The sequence below is a fragment of the Sceloporus occidentalis genome, unplaced genomic scaffold, assembly GCF_023333645.1.
Source record: "Sceloporus occidentalis isolate IW3139 unplaced genomic scaffold, rSceOcc1.0.p SCAF_6, whole genome shotgun sequence".
Taxonomy (NCBI): domain Eukaryota; kingdom Metazoa; phylum Chordata; class Lepidosauria; order Squamata; family Phrynosomatidae; genus Sceloporus; species Sceloporus occidentalis.
The window spans coordinates 75,642,005-75,662,128 of NW_028316986.1; the positions used below are offsets into that span (position 1 = coordinate 75,642,005).

The 20,124-nt window shown below is 40.2% G+C and overlaps 1 protein-coding gene across 5 annotated transcripts in view; it reads right to left on the minus strand.

Moving 5' to 3' along the window:
• Positions 1–20,124, minus strand: part of MAP3K4 (mitogen-activated protein kinase kinase kinase 4) — a 73,905-nt gene that overhangs the window by 17,645 nt on the left and 36,136 nt on the right. For 2 of the 5 annotated variants that reach the window (XM_089530088.1, XM_089530092.1), the window contains exons 5-17: positions 19,719–19,865; positions 17,364–17,521; positions 15,349–15,465; positions 14,558–14,657; positions 14,370–14,453; positions 13,310–13,576; positions 12,059–12,208; positions 8,387–8,548; positions 7,713–7,846; positions 6,053–6,131; positions 5,740–5,818; positions 3,165–3,261; positions 1,434–1,550 (exon numbers count right to left, since the gene is read on the minus strand). In XM_089530088.1, coding sequence (XP_089386214.1) covers positions 1,434–1,550; positions 3,165–3,261; positions 5,740–5,818; positions 6,053–6,131; positions 7,713–7,846; positions 8,387–8,548; positions 12,059–12,208; positions 13,310–13,576; positions 14,370–14,453; positions 14,558–14,657; positions 15,349–15,465; positions 17,364–17,521; positions 19,719–19,865 — 1,691 coding nt within the window. The remainder of the gene's footprint in view (positions 1–1,433; positions 1,551–3,164; positions 3,262–5,739; positions 5,819–6,052; positions 6,132–7,712; positions 7,847–8,386; positions 8,549–12,058; positions 12,209–13,309; positions 13,577–14,369; positions 14,454–14,557; positions 14,658–15,348; positions 15,466–17,363; positions 17,522–19,718; positions 19,866–20,124) is intronic. The other 3 variants (XM_089530089.1, XM_089530091.1, XM_089530090.1) reach the window with 3 other exon arrangements.

Genomic DNA, 20,124 nt, shown 5'->3' on the forward strand with positions numbered 1-20,124 from the left:
TCTTATGCACAGATTTTTTATACATGGATTTAAGCATACACGGTTTGAATATGTTCCAAAAAAGTATACATTTACCTTGATGTTCCATTTTTTATTAGGGACACCATTTTGCTATGTCATTATACTTAATGGGACTTGAGCATACACGGATTTTGTTATACACGGGGGATCTTGGAATCAAACCCCAGCGTATAACAAGGATCCACTGTACTATTTGAGTTGAATACAAAGGACCCATTGCAAAAGGACCTGCCGCATTCAAACGTAACGGGGAGGCGTTACAAACCGCCGCTTTGCGGCGGTCTGCCGGCGCTGCTCTTTGCTCCGTGAAGGAGTCGCAGCATACAAACCACGCGACTCCCTCGCGGAGCAAAAAAGAAGCTCCAAAATGGAGCTTCTTACTGCGGCGCCGTTATGACGTCATGAGGCGCCCATGGCGCACCCGCGACGTCATAACCACCGCGACCCGTCTGGACACTATGCGTCCAAGACGTAAATATGGCGGCGGCCGTGTGGAACGGCCACTGCCATTTGTCACGGACTGAGTCTTCTAGACACCCCTTTTTTAAAATGGGACATCCTGAGGACATCCGAAATGGCGGTCTATAACCCACCAATAAGTTGCATTTACATGTGATAATTTATCAATAATCCTGCTGGGAGGTGGTGACCCAGGTCCATTTGATTAGCCACCCCTCAGCTTTTAAAAATGTTGCTGTATGTCACATCAGAGCCAGACACACGAACCGTTGAAGGAAAGATGGGGTAAGGCACACTTTGTTGTGTTGTATGTACTGGATGAAAAAGAAAGAGAAATCTTGTTGGATGCTATACTGTTACACCTACTTTTAAAAATCTGGAGAAACAATTGAGAGGCAATATCACTAGTGCTTCAAATACAATGGTGTTGGTTTTGCTCTGCTTTTTATTTTTCCGAAGTAAGGAGCATTTGAAAGAACAAACTCATAATAGCAGCAACTGTGCACTGCACAGCACTCCAAACCTGTATTGTATCATAGATTTTTCACTAATTTCATGGGTTGTTTTTTCAAAAAAAAATTACACTGCATTGCTTAGAAACAAATTTTACAAATAAAAATTCAACTAATGCATTCTTTTCAATATCAATTTGGTTACAACTAGCAACTATAAAACTGCAAAAGAACTAAAGAGAATGAAATGCATGCGTTAGTGATACTAAAATAAAACCAACAATTTTTTTAAAAAAACATGCATGTCCAAAAATGTATTTTTGAAAAATATTATTAGTTGAATGTATAACATGCATTCCACTTCATTGACTAGAAAAGTAATGAGAAAGTTACACAGAAAACACAACGGAACCAAAAGGAATTTCTGGGATCTAAGTGCAAGCAATTCTGTATGGGTGATGTGAACAGGAATGAGTCTGCTACATTGTGGAGTGGAGCTACCTGGTATCATTTGCACTGCTGACAGGTTTTGGCTGAGCTGAGTCACCACCGATGAGAGCGGGGCGACTAAGAGCAGGGCTGCAATGGTTCCGTACATCGCATGAGACATTCCTTGTGCTGCAGTGAGAAGAAAACTTTGAGAAAAGGAGTTTGGGTCCATTTTTAAATGGAAACTTAAATCAGGGTGACTCAAAATAGCAATCTAAAAAAAGTCAATTTAAAAAAAAATACTATGTAAAATAGAAAGGTGTATATTTTGAGCTTTGAACAGATTTATTAGCAGAGTAAGATTTTAGACTACTTTCTAAAACTATGCTTACAATGGAGAACCTAGATGGTTTTCAGCATGCAAGACAAGATTGATATATAAATGTGAAATACTAAAAACAAAGGGAAAGTAAGACAGAACATACAGTATGAGTGCTTCACAAAGGAACGTGTATGGGGTGGGTGAGGGCTTGGTAGTAAAAGTCTTTTAAGGTGTGAAGCAACACTGTCCAATGACATTAGCGTGGTAGACCTCTAATTTTCTGAGAAGTACATATTTCACTATATTCAGCTGACTTTCACAATCTTCACCCGGGATGGGCAGACAGCAGCCCTTAAGATGAGGAATGATAGTCGTTAAGAGTTTTGGAACATCTGGAAAACCAGATTTTGTCCATCTTAAACAGGAGAAGTGATGTTACATATGCATGCATATATACTCTTATCAAGGGCCAGGAGAAAGAGACCAATACATCAGAAGCATGCCAGTTCTCTGAATATGTTGACAATTAAGAAAGCTAATTTTTACTAGTAGCATTATATTAATGCTAGTATCTGACTAGTATACCTAGCATACTATACTATTCTTATTAATACATGTATGAAGGGTATGCCCATTTGAAGGAAAGTCATGCTGCTGTTTGCAGCCTTTCAAAGAGGAGGAAAACAGGGAGCATCCCTGAGATAGTGAACTCCATCCCCACCCTGCTCAAAAATGTCCCAGAAATAACAGGGCAGCACTGTGATAGTCAGAGGAATAATGAAGGAGGGGGGCAGATCTGCACCAAAGTAACACAGAAGCCTTAGCTCCAGCATAGTAATAGCTAATCGGTGAATCACATATAATGAACAAGAAGCTTTACAATAAAGGATAATGAAAGAAAAAGAAAAATGAAATCAAAATTCATGAAGTAGTTCAAGCACAAGAAGGGAGAAAGTGATGTTGTTCATCATTATGTAATGTCACAAGTACTATTAAATTACACACAGACACATTTCATTTAGCACTCAAGACAGCAAGGATGTTACTACGATGAAGTCAGACATAACACCATGGGGATGAATGTTGGGAAAAATTGATCTCCCTTAGCAAAAGACAGGTGGAAAGGTTCAGATGGTAGTTGCTTTAATTGCTTAAGAAGTATCAGTTCCCTCTCAAAACCAGAGGAGCACAGCCTATGGTCTGGGAAACTGCAGCTGTATGGATACCTTGACACACCTTTCCACTGAACCACCCTCTCACCAAGTCATGCTTTTCCTACTGTAGATGAAAAGGAAACATCAATCTTTATCAGGACTGCTAGGATGTGTATATGTACATGTGTGTAAACGTATGCAAACAGTCATATATGCACATGCACCTGGCCCTTGGCCCAGGTTCCTATGCAGCCCTTAAAGGCCAAGATGGTTGCGCACCCCTCCTCCAACTGATAAGCAATAAAGCTATGGATAAGCTCTTAATACCTGAACCCTTCAGGCGTTGGGATGATGAGGTGAGGATTTGGGGGATCACTATGGCATCGAGGTACTTTCACAGGACGAGGACTATTCCGATGAATTGCTACAAAAAAAGAGGCAGATGGAGATCTTTCAGATGGTTTAAGAGAACCCTCAATGCATGCATGTTATACTACCATAAGTACACTGTACTATCACATTCATGCAATGTATTTTAAGTGGAAGGAACAAAATTGAAATTCACACAGTTAGATTTCTGCAAACGGCAGAAATCTGCATTCTCATGCTAAGTGAAGCTTAAGAAGTCGGTCAAGCCCAATATGAACAGGCTAGTGGCATAGAGATACAGCGGACCATGAAAGAGCTATACTAAGTAAGTGATTTATACTTTCTAAGGTCGTTGGGCATTTTTTAAAAATAAAAAAATGTAGTTTAAAAGAGGCAGAATAAGAAGTTGGCAAAATTATAAAGGCTGCCTCAAAGTGCAACTTGAACATAGGAGAGGTGGTGTGCAAATTCAAATATTTCACCCCTTTTACAGACATACAGATTCATAATGAATCCAGACTTATTTCAACTGAAATAACTCACACTTCCCGTCCATCTCTGATGATCAAGTACAACACAGATATAAGCTGCCTTCATTTCCTCTCCCAGAGTAGTCATTGTTTCTTCAACAAACTAGATAAAGTCTTTTAGAAGCCATTCAAGCTCAGCCACAGGTAATGAGAAGGAACATCCATTAATATCACTGTAACAGTTCTCATTATTTTAATATTTTCATTTGACTGCTACATGTCAGAGCAATATCGTCATTTCTCAACATAAGCAACTCTCTTGCTCATACATTTTCCTGCAACTATTGTGTGGAGCACAGACTGCACATCCCAATGAAACCCCAGGTTTGATTGCAGCAGGACTCTTGAATTCATGTATGCCTGGACATGTTGTGACCAGCCCACATGAAGCCCACCAGCTATGTACAATGTGATCACATCAATCTTGCTTTTGCTCTCTGCCAGCAACTACAGGAAAGTGAGAGATGTGGGGGCTGCTAAGCACTTGGAATATGTGGCTACTGATCTGTACTTGGCTTGGTAAGTCATAACATAAAGAATCTTTAAGAGAAAACCTGGGGACAACTTTCATACTAGTACTAGAAGTGCTGGATTCAATACCTGCAACTAGAAAGGGGTAATTAAATTAAAGAGATAATGTTGGGATGACTGTGTAAAGTTGCATGCATGTATCTGCCTTTCAGTCACCTGTTGACTTATGGTGGTCCCATGAATTTCATGGGGTTTTCTTAGGCAAGCAATACTCAGAGGTGGTTTTGCCAGAACCTTCCTCTAACATATAGCCTACAACACCTGATATTTGTTGAGGGTCTCCCATTCAAGAATTAACCCAGAGCAGGTTCTGCTTAGCTTTGAATATAAAAAGGGATCTGGTGTTTTTAGGGTAAAGTTACCTTTTATGTATTTTCAGTCTGTTCACTGTAACCCAAAGCATATGGCTCAGAAAGAATAGCTGGAGGCTGCTCCAGCCACAAGCGGGCTGGGACCATGGTGACCGTACGGCCTGTTCACAAAGTGGGTTGCCGCCACAGTCCCAAACTCACAGGAATGGATTTAATCCGCTCATAAAAAGTCTGGCTCTTCATGGCTTGGCACGGTCTTGGGCAGCTTCTGGCCACTTTGGGGGCATGCATCATGTTAACACCGCCCCCCGAAGCGTCCAGAAGCCACTTTATTTGGCCTTCAGGCCCATAGTGGGTTTTTGTTTTTTTGTTTTGGTTTTGCTTAGACTTTTGTTTTGTTTTGTTTTGTTTTTGGCAGGAGAAAAGAATATAGATTTGGTGGTAATTAGATCAAAAGTGGATTACTGATCCATATCCTACATGGGTCAGCCTTTGATGAATGCCCAGAAATTTCAACTGAAAAAATGCGGTTGTCTGGAAAGACCTGGAACATATGACTATTATTCTACCATCTTTACTTATTTCCATTTCACTTTGTGCACTCAATCAAAGTGCTGCATCGCCTACTACTATATGGATCTATTTGCTCCATGGATTCATCTGTTGAGGTCCTGTTGTATATTCTACTCATTTCCAAGGCCCAGTTGCCAGAAATGTCCAAATGGCCCTTCAAACTTGCTGTGCACAGACTTTGGAATGACACACCCTAGGAAAACTGCCCCTTGTCATTCCAAACAAAAACTAAAAATCTATCAAATCCAAAGTATGGGTCTGTTGGATTTCTGACTCCTCTCTTTGCCATTTTGTCTGTTTCCTCACTTAGATTGGAATTTATTTTCTCAGTTCCTTGTATGAGGGTTTTTACACTTGTATTTTTTAATTTTTATTTTTGGTTTTTGGCTGACTGATTATTCTGTTTTCGTTGTTGTTATATTCCAGCCATCTTGACTGCCTCATAATGAGACAGATGGCAGAAAACGCTTAAAGGAAATAGTTTAAATTTTGAACTTCAAATGGCTTACTCATAGTTAAAATGTTTATAGATTTCTATTATCTATAGTTGTAAAGTCCCAGAGAAAGAGATTGTAGATGCTGCCTTACCAAGGTACAAACCTGTAACAGGACTGTGAGGCTTTCCAATGACATGTCCAATACATTCATTCATCAGTGCCTGTAAACTCTGGAAAGCAAGGAATAAGCATCATTGGAATACTAAATAATCACACTTTCAAGTGTTACATGCTATAGTTTTCTTAACTGATTGAAAGGAATAGCTGAGGGACACAAATTTAATCAAGGAGGGTGAATGTGGTGAACACAAAACACAACCTTCTTTCCCAGGTGGCATTGTCAACTCATCTTAAATGCAGCCTATAATGCTTTCTAACTAGAAATATAAAAGTGGCTGACATACCAAAAAGTCATCTTCTGGCAGAGCTGAAATAAATGCTGGCTCAATGGCTTGAAGGAAATCAAAACCCTGTGTTGCCCACCTGTAGAGCAGACAAATGTTATTCTTTAACCCCAAAGTTATTCTTTAATACTTATATAAGTCACTCTGTTTACTGAAAGAAGCAATTTCTGTTGCTGCATTACACCAACACTTGCTTTTCTAAATATGCAAGTGTAAAACAAAACCTACTCAAGATTCTGTTCTCCAAAGCTCAATTTTTATGAATATTCATAAGATTATGCAACCCTAACACTCTTAAATTAGAGGGACTTCTTAAAAATCAAATGATCTGAACAGTTCCTGTTCCTCAGTCTAACTACCTCATAAGGTTTTTTCCCCTGTGTGAAAATGAAAAAGAGATTGAAAAATACAAATGAAATTAGAAATAAGAATGTGAAGTCGAAGGCATTCATGGTTGGCATCCATAGTTTTTTGTGGGTTTTTCAGGCTATGTGGCCATGTTCTAGAAGAGATTATTCCTGAAGTTTCGCCAGGATCTGTGGCTGGCATCTTCAGAGAAAGATTCTCTGAATATGCCAGCCACAGATGCTGGTGAAACATCAGGAATAAACACTTCTAGAACATGGCCACATAGCCCAAAACCCCCACAAAAACTGTAGAAATAAGAATGATTTGAGATGTAATACTGAATTTTGACAAGGAAGATATGAGCTCAAATCATGATTTAATCATGAAGCTACTTGGCTGGCTTTTGTCATATCAATAAAAGTCAATTTCTTATATAACAAGGAGATTCACGATTTTAAGTACAAATGCATAGAGAATGCACAATATGGCAAGATGCTTGCACACAGTTATGCCACTTTCCCCAGGATCAGTACACAAATAGTGATGTAACAAAACACATTATTTTATATTCAGGTCTGGTTAATCAAACACCATATCTGAGGTGGCATCCAACCAAGATCGAATGAGCCCAAATGTTTAGAAACAAATGCTGCAAATGATTATGGGTACTTATTAATTAACATTTTTAAAAAAATAATCTGCATATATCATATCCATAAGTCATTCAGTTTATGACAGCAAATGTTCTTTCAAGTAGGTGCACAGCCAAATAATATATGGATCTTACCCTATTTTGGAAAATAGAATCCATAGTTCTGACTTCAGAGAATATCTCTTTTGTCAATAATTTAGTTTCCTGAGAAATATAGTATGTTTAACATGGAAGTTCTTGCCAAAGTCTGCCACACCATCAGACACAACAGTTATCTTTTCAAAATAATGGCAAAAGGAAACACACAAGAGAATGTCTTGCTGGGCAAGGACAACCAAAACCTTTAATCGTAACTAATTAATCTTACCCTTGACTCTTAACAGTTAGTCAGAGACCAGTGAATTCAAGAGGACTGACAGTAGCTTGTAAGTCAAGCAATAAGAGAGGATGATATTTTACACTGTGCTGATTACCGAACACAGCTGGCTTTACTCACACTGTGTGGCAATTCTATCCTTGTTTTCTTTTCATGCAAAATCCTGCTCTGAAAAATGATTAATTTGGACCTTCAAGTATCTTATATTTTACACACTTTATAAAATTAGTGCTATAAAAATACCACAAACAAGAAGAAGCAAAAATATGCTGCTTAATCATTACCTTGGTCTGGTGCCTCGCCCGCTCTCACATTTTGTAAGGACATAATTCATCCACTTCCTTGCAAAACTGATGTACTGGTCCCCAATTTTCTGTCTGAAATCTCCAGACATCAGGCGAATGACTTCTTTATGGTACTAAAATACATTAAGAATATCCTTCAAGGCTCTGAAATAAATGTTGCTATTTACAGCTGTTATTTGCAGCATCATTTTTATGCCTAAAAAGGTGATGTTTTGGTTTTAAAATTCTCAAACAGCTGAACTAAGAGCAGTAATATGTGCAACATAACTACAGTGAGACACTAGTAACAGAATAATAGAATATATCCATGTACCATCTGGCAAACCAAACCTGTTGATATCTGCAGCAAAATGAAACTGTAGAGTCAGATAAAATCAACCCATGAAACTCAACAGAGTAAGTGTTCTCATCATGAGAAATGTATTTGTAAGCATTTTTGTTTTTACAAAATGGCAACAGTTGTATTGACTCTGTTCTCAACAAAGCAAGGCCATGCTTCATTTTTTCCAGAACTGCCTGAAAAGCAATGATCCAATCCACAGCCAACTAGGGGAAAAATATGACAATCTTGCCTAGATATAAATTTTTTCCCTGAAATACAGGCGAGTTCTTCAGCAGCCTTCAACTATCAAAAATATGGCTCTTGAACCTACCTCAAAACCAAAGTTGTAACACTGAATCATGGCTTCCCGATAATATTGCTGCAAAGTAACGGATTCTGACTCATCAACCTCTGCATCAAATTCAGATGTGAACATGCGTTCCACTCTGTCAAGTGCACTGCTTATCTTATTACATAGCTGTAATGCATCACTCTGGAAAGTAGGGTAAAAAAAAACCTCAGCTAGATATTACTTATGTAAAGAAGCATAAGTCTACAGGAACATTAAAAACTAAAATAATAATAATAATAATAATAATAATAGTCCGCTATTATAGTCCGCTAAAACACATACATCAGTAATAAAATACATATAAAAATACATCAATAAAAATACAATTAACCTTAAAAGCTAACTCATTGTCAAGTGGTAATGTAGTAGATTCATAGAATGGTCTGAAGGTATCTCTTACATAAGGTCAGGTGGATAAGCTCGCCGGAAGAGAGCCGTCTTAAGTGCCCTCTTAAACGCCTCCAAGGAGGTAATAAGACGGATCTCTTCCGGAAGATCGTTCCACAATTTCGTAGCAGCTGCTGTGAAGGCTCTCTGGGAAGTTGATATAAATAAATAATAAATAAAATCTTTATTTATATTTCCCACCTCTCCCCATGGATCAAGGCGGGAGCACAACAGATAAAATCAGCATTATAATATATAGATTTTTGCAAACTCACAAATTCTTACAATATGTTAATTACCGGTCAATTATAAAAACAGTATAAAAATTATCATTGCAATCTATGTGCACATCATCCATAGGAGGTAAACATAAACATTTTCAGGGTTCAATCATAGTTGATCAGGTGAGTAAGCCCGCCAGAAGAGATCCATCTTAAGTGCTTTCTTAAAAGCATCTAGAGCAGGGGTAGGTAACCTTTTTGAGCCGGGGGCCGGGTTGCTGTCCCTCAGACAACTGGGGGGCCGAAGCCGGGGGGTGGAGCTTCCACCCCCAGGGGCAGGGCCGCATGCTAGGGGGTGGAGCCTCCACCATTTGGGGGCGGAGCTTCCACCATTTGGGGGCAGAGCTTCCACCCCTGGGGCAGAGCTCATACCCCTGGGGGCGGAGCTTCCACCCCCGGGGGCAGAGCTTCCACCCCAAGGGGCCAGGCCACCTCCTCTTTGCCGGCCCCTGACGGGGAACCAGGCCCTGTCAGAGGCCGGGAAAGAGCCGGCGGGGACCGCCAGCGCTGGAGGCCTCCCCGTCTTTGCCGGCCCCTGATGCCAGAGGCCCGCTGCCGCCGCTGGAGCCCTCCTGGAGGGCCCCAGCGACGGCAACGGGCCTCCCAGAGGACCGCTGCCGCCGTTGGAGCCCTCCTGGAGGACCCCACTGAAGGCAACGGGTCTCTGGGAGGCCCGCTGCCATCGCAGGAGCCCTCCTGGAGGGCCCCAGCGACAGCAACTGGCCTCCCAGGGGACCGCTGCCGCCGTCAGAGCCCTCCTGGAGGGCCCCAGCGAAGGCAACGGGCCTCTGGGAGGCCCGCTGCTGTCGCAGGAGCCCTCCTGGAGGGCTCCAGCGATGGCAACTGGCCTCCCAGGGGCCCGCTGCCTCCGTCGGAGCCCTCCTGGAGGGCCCCAGCGACGGCAACGGGCCTCCCAGAGGCCCGCTGCCGCCGTCGGAGCCCTGGGCCTTCTCTGAGGTCGCGTGAGATTTCGCCGCCTTTTTTTTGCCCAAAATGGTGACAGAAGGTCGCGTGACATTTCACCGCCATTTTCCCCCCAAAATGGCGGCGCCCAGAGCGGAGAAAAGGTGCAACTGGAGGCGGCGGCGGCAGCAGGAGGAGCCAGGGGCCGGCTCAAAGGCCTCCGTGGGCCGCATCCGGCCCGCGGGCCGGAGGCTGCCAACCCCTGATCTAGAGTGTTAATAAGACGGATCTCTTCCGGTAGGCCATTCCAGAGTCTGGGGGCAACAGCAGTAAATGCTTTGTCAAAAGTTGATCTTAATCTGACTTTTGGGTATTCCAATAATTTCTTTTCAGATATTCTGAGAGTGCGGGGAGGATTGTGTAGGGAGAGGCGTTCCCTCAAGTAACTCAGTCCCGAGCCATTTAGGGCCTTAAAGGTAGTAACCAACACTTTATATTGGGCCCGGAAGCTAATCTGTAGCCAGTGCAGAGATTTTAATATCGGTGTAATATGCTTTGATCTAGATGTTTTAGTGAGCAATCTGGATGCAGCATTTTGAATCAGCTGAAGCTTCCGGACTTGGTATAAAGGTAGCCCCATGTAGAGTGCATTACAGAAATCTAAACGAGAAGTTACCAGCGCATGTACCACTGTTTCAAGGTCTCCCTGGATCAGGTAGGGACGCAGCTGGCATATCAATCGTAGTTGGTACCAAGCACTCCTGGATATCACCTCCACCTGGGATGACAACTGTAGAGATGACTCCAGGAGTATGCCTAAACTGCGAACCTCGTCCTTCAGGGGAAGTGTGACCCCTTCAAGGACTGGATGACAAATTTCCTTCTCTGAGCCAGGGTTACCTATCACTAGTACCTGTACCTCCGTTTTCTGTGGATTCAGTTTGAGTCTATTTTCCCTCATCCAGCCCATTACCGACTCAAGATAGGCATTCAGAGGAAAGATACCATCCTGGGTCACTGCTTCAGTTGGAGAAATAGAGAAATAAATTTGAGTGTCATCAGCGTACTGATATGAGCCTAGTTGGTTGATGTTCTAACACATTCTTCCCAGTTATTCTGAGAGTGCAGAGCGGATTGTATAGGTACTCTTTGCCAGTGGACAAATTACTAAATCTTGGGACAATTTGCACTGCAGTCCTAGGTAAAATATTAAGTCTCATTTAATTCTGTGGTACTTACTTCTGAGTAGACACATACAGGACTGCACCATTAAAAATTAAAATGAATCATGGCTTCAGCTTTTTATGGAAAAAGTTATTTAATCAGAAACACAATGAGGCATCTCTCAACACACATGCCAGCATACTCTACCCATCCCCAAACAATGAATATGAAATTATAATCCATGTACAAAATATTTTCAGTTCTTTCATAAATCTGTTCGAACTCTTAAATAATATGCAACACTGGCTAAACAATGAGAATTATAATTGCAGCAATTATCATAATTTGCTAACATTGGCCCGTTACAAACAGGCAGGAAAGTACGTGCGGAGCGCGTACTAGGGTTAGAAAGGGGCGGTGCTTCCGCAACCCCTTAACCCTAGTGCGCGCTCTGCGCGCACAAAATGGCAGCAGCCGTTCCACACGGCCGCCGCCATGAGGACGTCACGACCGCGCCGCCTCTATACGGGGCGGCGCGGATGTGACGTCCTCGCTCCGCGCCAGGGTGCTTAGTGCGCCCTTAGCACGGAGCAGGAAGGAGCTCCGTTTCAGAGCTCCTTATTGTAATACAGCCCTTTTACAGAAAGGCATTTTCACAACTGTGACTTACTGTTACACTAGAACATTCTGATACAGGATTTCATATTTCAAAACTGACCAAGGGAATTATACCTCATCTGTCAAATTTTAAACTTAAGATGTCCTAAAACATACAAACAACCCAGGCAGCATTTTGCAAAGACACTCAACTTTTCGAAAATGAAAAGGCAAACCATATTTTTTTCTGATCTCTTTGTGAAAATGCAACTTAGAATGATGAACAATGCAAAGGAAGATAAATCAGGAAGAGACATACCTTCAACTGCTGAAGAGCTTTAGCAATGACTGGCTGACTGGATGTTTGCTCCTGATGCAAAGAGACTAGCCCTTCAAGAACCTGTTGGAAAGCTTTTCTCTGATTCACAAGATGAACAGGCTGCATGACTACAAGGAGTAGGTTGTCAACCTAGGAATACAAAGTTAACTTGTTGTTGTTGAAAAGTGGCTCCCAATGTTGTATCTGTGAATTCAGTAATGCCTATTTTGAAAGTTAAAGTACTCCCTTAATAACTGAAATATTTCAGTAGTACATCCCTGAAATGAATGATTTTATGGGAAATGTCCAGTTATATGTTTGTATTTTCTAAGGATGTCTCTTTAAAACTCAGCATGATCAAGTGACAATTACATGTCTATCTTCTATACATGGCTTGCCCCACTACACTGGCGCTGCTAGTTGTGAAGAAAGAATCTCTGTATTAAGCACTTTTAAAGCCATTTTCATCTTCCCAAATATCAACAAGTCCATTAACCTATTGACAGCTTGACAGTGTTACATCTGCTGTTAAGGTTATATTGGCCTGTTACAGACTGCCAAAATAAAGCTGCTTTGGGTCTCTTTGGAGGTATGCTATTTAAATGATGCATGGGTCCTAAGAGTCCAGAGGTCGCGCCAAAGCCACACTCCATTCCTAAGCACTGGAGTGCAGCTTTGGTGCAGCTTCCGGATTCTTAGGATGCATGCATCATTTAAACAGCATACCTCCAAAGAGACCCGAAGCAGCTTTATTTCAGCAGTCTGTAACAGGTCGTAGTTCTATATGTTGTTTCTTGAGGAAATTAAAAGCCATTCACAGTTGAAGCTACTGAATAAAGAAACAACAGTATTGGTAATCTTCCCCTCTCTCTTGTTCAAACACACAATGAAAAAGTTGGAGTATTTGAGTTTTGTATATGAGAGCAAGATATGATTACAAAAATGGTAACAAAAGTACTGAAGACTGTGGATCATAGCCTCTAATCTAAGAATAGATTGACAATTAGGCTTGATCTATTCCATGTGAGATCAGGAAAAAATGCCTTGTTTTTTGCAACAGAAGAATTTTACTAAACTAAAGCCCCTGTATGGATGTCTAAGAACAGAAAGTCAAATTCTCAAGTACCCAAGAATCTATACTAATAATATTTCAAATAAAATTTATTAATGAAATACAGCCTCTCTTAACCTTTGGGGTCTATAAATAGTTATCACTCAGGAGAACTTCCAAATATTAAGGAAACTATTTACCGGCATGCTTCTCAGTGTGTCAATAGTTTCCACCTGAGGGACTATTTTAATAGGCTGTCCTTCCCAAGTGCTCCAGCTGTCATCACCTTCATGATCTTTTTCAGTGTACTTTGTCATAAGTAAAAATGGTTCACTTGCAACTTCATCGGAGTCCTTTGAACAGTCTTTTCCAGCAGCTGTATTAAGCAACTGCAAGATAACAGATTTTTCCCCAACAAGACTATCCGGCACAAAAATCTGTAAGTTTTCAAGTCCAGGGATCTGTACCTGAAGAACAAACCAATATGATCCCAGTTATTAAAGCTGGAGCTGCATCAAATTTTCAAAGTAAGAAGGGGGGGATTTTCAAGGAAAGCTATGTAATATCAACAGGGAAAATACTTCTCCATCTCATTTTTTTTCTGTTACTTAATGATCTCAGCCAATCAAGGAACACATAATGAGCAAGACTACACAGTGATGAAGGCCAACCAAAGAGTACTCCTCTTACCAATGTGAGTGGGGAAGAAAGCATTCCCAAATTGCTGTGGCAACCATACAACTCTTTCCTTTTTACCATCCCAGAACTAAGAGACAGGAACATCTCCCAAGTGTCTCAACAACAAGGGGACATATTTCCTGCCTGAATAAACAATTAAAAAGACAGCAATGCAACACCTTGCCAGTGTGGAAATGCATTCTCTACCTCCTTTTTCTCATCACAATGGATGAATACCTCTGCATAACAGGCTTGAAGTCTTCTCTCTGTCTTGCCAAGTGGTTTGCTATGTGCAGGGTATCTTTCTTGGTATGAGTATTCATGTGAACATCAAACTGCAATCTGCAGTAATATGGCCAAAATACAGGTATAGCATTTCCACTTCAGTGCCCTTTTGATCATGTACTTAGTATTCAAGCATGCACAAATCCACAATTCATATATTTGGCTCAACTCCCCATTTAACACATTTTGGCTAAAACCTGGTACACATTTACTCTGGCATAAGCCTCAGTGAATACTACTTTTGAATCAACATTATGGTTACATTGAAAACCATTAAAGCTCCTAGGATGATTTTACCTTCATGTGCTGTTGTGCTTTCAGGGCACTGAGAAACTCTCTCACAGAGGCTGATAATGTGAACTCTGCTGCTATTTCAAGATCCTAGGAATAGGAAAAGTACACTTATTATCAAATCGAATTGTTATGTGTCCCAAGGCCACTGCATGTGATTGTTATTTTAAAATGCACCCATGTCCACTTTTTACCTTTCTTAACCTCTTCGCAAAGCCAAGAGCTTTGGACGCTCTCTCTCTAGCTTCATGAAATAGCTCTTTCAGTGCTCGGCTGGTTTCTATAACAGACCTCCTATAAAAAGAAACAGAAATCAGTCATTCTGATATACCTTCAGCCATGTACTAAAAAAGATATTCTTTTTTAAAACAAAAACTAGATAAAACCTGGCATCTTAAGATGACATATTTCAGTTTTAGAGGTTGAGGCAGAATGCAAAACATAATTTTTTAAAAAATGCATAAAATTGTTCACATGCCCTTGACTACTATTAAGGTTAGAATACATAAACATGAATTTTTAGCTGTACTTTTTTTTAAAAAAAAATAGCTGGCATCTTACTACGTAGATTGTACAAGATCTTACAAGATTGTAAGACAGATTTAGAATCTTTTGGGATTCACATTTATAGTCTTTCTGAACTTACAGAATTTCTGAAATTTTACAGAATGGGGTGTTGGAAAGTGACATCTGCAGTGCTCTCCCAGTCATTGGGCACATGGAGAGAAACAATAGTCCTAGTGGTCTTCTCAGGCGCCTGCTCTCAAATGTGCCCTGTGACCAGGAGAACGATGTAAACATCATTTCCCAGTGTCCTGATCTGCAGCACCTCAAAAACCCTTCAGCTGTCATGCTACCTAGCTGAAAAGGCAGGTTTTGATGGGTGGCATCAACAAACATAGCTACAATAACAGAGCTTCTGTCAGCTAGAGAGGAATTGAAGGAGCACAAAAACAAGACAGAAAATATGAAAACCCAAGAGTACCTGATTTCGTCTGAAGCAGCACTGTCATCAGCACTAGCCCAAAACTCAGCACAGCTCACTTGTAAGCCAGCATCCAGAAAGATTCCTGTTGATTTTAGCAGCACACCCGCAATGTCACTGAAATAAAATTAAATTGTCATTCCTGCAAACATTACAATGGTTATGAAACAAAATTTCCGAAGTACTCAAGTTTACAGGGACACTGATATTAAAGTATTAAAATATAAGAGAAGAGGACAGTAGTTCAGACAAAGGCCCTGTACAGAGCAGAGTGAAAAGCTGGCCTTGGGTGGAGTCTGAGCATCATGTCCAGATGACGCATACTCTGACTCCGCCCCCAGGGCGTCATGATGCTTCTCCAGCGCTGAGTCCATACGATGCAGTACCGAAGGAGCACCATATAGCTGCACTGCTGTGCAAAAAGGAGCTGCTTTTAAAAGGTTGGATCGGGGCCGCGCAGTGAGGTTGCCATGGCCCCGATCCTGCTAGGAAAGGGTGGAGGTCTGTTGCACCCCAGAGAAAAGCTCTTTGAATTCTTATCATTTTTCTTACTTTTTATTTTAAAAAGATGAACAGAATGATATCAGAAAGAAGAGAATATTTAATATGTAGAAAGAATAAGAACGTTTTAAAAAGAATAAAAACTACTAGAAAAATCATTTCTCAAGAGCAAACATTTCTCAAAAATAACATTTTCCTCATCATTTCTTCTTCCCCATTCTGAAAAAAAAATCATTGATTTTCTCTCTTTTATTTAAATGGGTTTGCCTGTAAAGCTCAAATCAAACATGCAGGCCTGTACCAGGGCACTGGCCCGGGACCCCTAGCCAAAGGGGGTCCCAAACAGCGGTGTGCCAAGATGACACCCGCGGTGCACAGTAGGACTAGGGAGTGTGCGAATGCTCCACCCTACTGAGACCTACTTTCTGCCCCAGGGCCCCTAATGGCAAGCTACAGGCCTGCAAACATGTCTGATGCAAACACATCTGATGGAAATGGCAACCATGCTCATCAGTACAAAAAAGCCCAATATTTTTGCATAATTATTTTAAACACACCGGCACAAAGCTATAAGCAACTCTCTTACAAAATGCATTGAGCATATGTACAATAGTATGAAATCATGGGCACAAAATATCTCTTACACACACATGCCAGGAGTTAAATGTTCCACAGATCTGCATTACACCAGGAATTTCCTCTTTCATTACTGAACAAAAACTCCAAGGCGTGGGGACTACAACCAAGAAACATGCTTTCAGAAATATGTTCATGATTCTTTACATCTGTGCTAAACAAGGTTCAGCTTTCCAGATGTAGTTAAGCTACTACTTAAACGAGTTCTTACACTGGTTAGGATTGATATGCAGTCAAACAATTTCTAAAAGGCTTCACATCAACTAACTCCTTTTACATGAAGGGAAATATTTGGCCACAATAGCATGGCAAAACTAATCTGATCTTCATCTGGCACTGCTTTACTCACATACAGGAAAAGCAAATATCTGAGGAACTATAAGGTTTGACATGAAAACATCAGTTTTGCCAGGCAAAATGTGTGCCGCATGTTAGTTCTGCAACTGTTCCCATCCAAAGAAAAAAGATCAGCATGACAGGAGACAATAGTAACTGTGGCTAAATATATTGCAGATAAATTCTACTTTCCACTAAAATTGTACAGACAGATCCTGCTTAATATTTAATTTCTACTAGTCAAACATACATTAAAACTCAGATCAACTTTTCTACTTTGTCAAAACAGAAAATTGGGAGAAGCACGTGTAACCTTGTACTTGGGAGGGCTTCCATTAAAAAAGGAGGAGAACTTTTTTTTTGAGCAGTGGATTCAAAATTTCCAGAAATTTTAATCTCTAAATACTGGAAACTATAATTTCATGTTTAAAATACTGGAATTTCGTAGAAACAAATATTTTTGAAAGGTATTATATTTCCTATTAATTGCATTTAATTTTGAGATAAACAGGCAAGAGAATCAGAATAACAGTGAGTTCTACCAGAACAGTTTTCCAGCTTGAGCTTCACCTCCTCGTATATAAGGAGTAATTTCTTTGGTGAAATTCCATTCTTCTTCCAAGAGATTTTTTAAACTATGAGATGCTTGAGGTAACTGCTGTAACATTTGGATCCAGCTTCGCATATAATCAAAATAAACCTTGAAATAGGAGGAAAAGCAAATTAGACAATAGCTTCAAAGTGTGCTCATGAACTCAAAGAAGTGCTACAGTAAAAACACAGCCTACACATAATATGATGATGACTTTATGAAACGGAACATGGCTTACATTCTTCCTTATCCTCTCTCTAAGCAAGACCTGTTTATCAGTTTTGCATGCACGCATGTTTGTTTGTTTATTTATTTATTTATTTATTTATACATACAGACATACCCCGCTCTTCAGCCTAGGCTATCAGAGCAGCTTACATTTTTTTAAAAAATTAAATATTTCCCTGCCCTCAGGCTTACAATCTAAAAAAACAAAACACAAAAGGAGAAGGGAATGGCAGTGGGGAAGGGAAAAAGTCCAGCAGATCTTCTCTCCCTCTGATGCCTGGACCACGGCACATGGACTGGAGGGAGGGCCCTTCTTCTTTATATGATAGTTCTTGTGGCACAGAATTGCAACTATTGGGGAGGGGGTTTAAGCCAATAACCAGTGAGATTTCAGATGAAAGGGTGCTCATCCAATTTTGGCTCATAAAAATAAAGTTCATTCATGTGCAGGATAGATATAAATCTGATCTCCAGCCATGACATGATCAGCAGCTTCAAAATCTGCCAATCATAAATCAGAGAGAAAGGCACCTCACAATATTAATAGCTTCTAATTGTCTGTGCCTACCATGTATGACTGTATAAGTAAAGGTGCCCCAATCCTAATGCACATACTGTGACGCTGCTTTACTTCAAGAGGTTTTCTACAAGCAGATCTTAATAATATGTATTTAGAAGCCTCTCTGAATTCAGCAGAACTCAGTCTTTAGTAATTATTCCCGAGGAGCTGAGTTACAGAACTGTGGAAAGTCATCTCAGCTCCTCAGGCATAATTACTAAGGACTGAGTTCTTCTGAAGTCAGAGGGACTTCTAAATATATATTATTAAGGTCTGGCTAAAATAATACAGATTCTATGAATAAACGGGAGCCAAGAATTTTGTTGATCCATTCAGTAATCCATCCTTTAAAATGGAACCTTTTCATTTTTAAGTTCATAACGGAAACTTACCATTTACTCATGAAGGTTAGAAATTGTTTAAAAATGTAGATTAAAGGAATGCAAGTAAGTAACTTGCAACTAAATGTAGGGAGTGTATTCCTAGTTGCAATACAACTTCCCCTTGAACAGAGCTAGAGCAAGCCTATGAGCTTCTCAGCATCTCCCAAATACAAAGCTATAACTAACCCCCCCTCCCCCATCTTACCTTCATTTTCTCTGTTTTCTACATTACATCATCAATATTTCATAGACCCTGGGAGTACAGGGCCATGTTGGACCCATTTTTTTAAAAAATGTATCAGTCTCTGTCTTAAGGTGTAAGGCTTATTCTATATAACAATGAAAATGATAAACATTATATATAATGTGCCTTACACCTTCAAAGTGCAATACCAATAGCCTTTGCCTGTAGATTTTACTATGTAACTAATGTGACACAAAAGGAAAAAGAAGAGGGAGTGGAAGAGAAAAACAAGCACTGAAGCATTTGTAGCTTCATTGGATGCTGGATGTTGTTTCATTTGGGAGACAGAGGGAAATAGGCTCCAACTGGTCTTCGGTCTCCTGATAAGTGGCAGAGACCACAGTGTGTCTTCCTACAGTTCTGTAGCTTCTAGTAATCTAAGAGATTGGCTTAGAGTATTCTTTCCAGTAAGGGGAGGAGAAGAAATGCATTTTTCTTCTGTAGCTTATAGATGGGACCAGGCTGATGTATGCATCATTATGTTCTCCCTGAAAGAAAGACAGGCAGCTTCCTGTAGCCTTTGGTATTCCATCTGGTAGCATAGATTACAGCATGCTATACAAGTTAATATAATATTACGTGTCCAGAGATATATTCCAAATATGTAGAAAGCACCACCTTATTTTGGGATGGTCCTTCTTTTGTAAAATGATTAAGAGGCTCCAGCTCACATTTCTTTATTTAATACGCTTATATCCCACTCTTCTTCCAAAATGGGATGCAAGGCGGCTTAACATGGGATCCCCAATGATAAAATAAAAATATGGCTTTTCAAGCGAGAGAAGCTTGTCACTATTAAAAATAAAATAAAAACCATCAGAGAATTTGAAGTCAGATGGACAAGCATATAGGCTTGAGCCAGTAGAAGTTATAAAAAAAATTGCTACGTACCATTAACATCTTATGTAGATCTTCCTCAAAAGAATCAATGTTGCAGTTGTTCTTCTGTAAATCATCTAATACCTCACGTAACATAAACTGATAATATTGCTTCATTAGCAGGCCACCCTTCAAGACCTCTTTACACTCGCGCACTAACTGCAAGGGAAGGATCCATAAATAATGATCAATCTGACATTTTCACATTTATAATTATAACATTTCTCTAGATAATCTAATAGTTTATCTTTGACATTAACACTTGGCCATTTCTGATATAAGAAAATCAAGCAAAATAAAATCTGTAGTTGCAGAGTAGCTAGTTGCCAACAGTACATTTCTTTAGTCTTTAAGTTTGCCAAATATTTTTCAATCCTTTTTTCATTCATCTTCAAAATGATTTTACTCTAAAGAATGC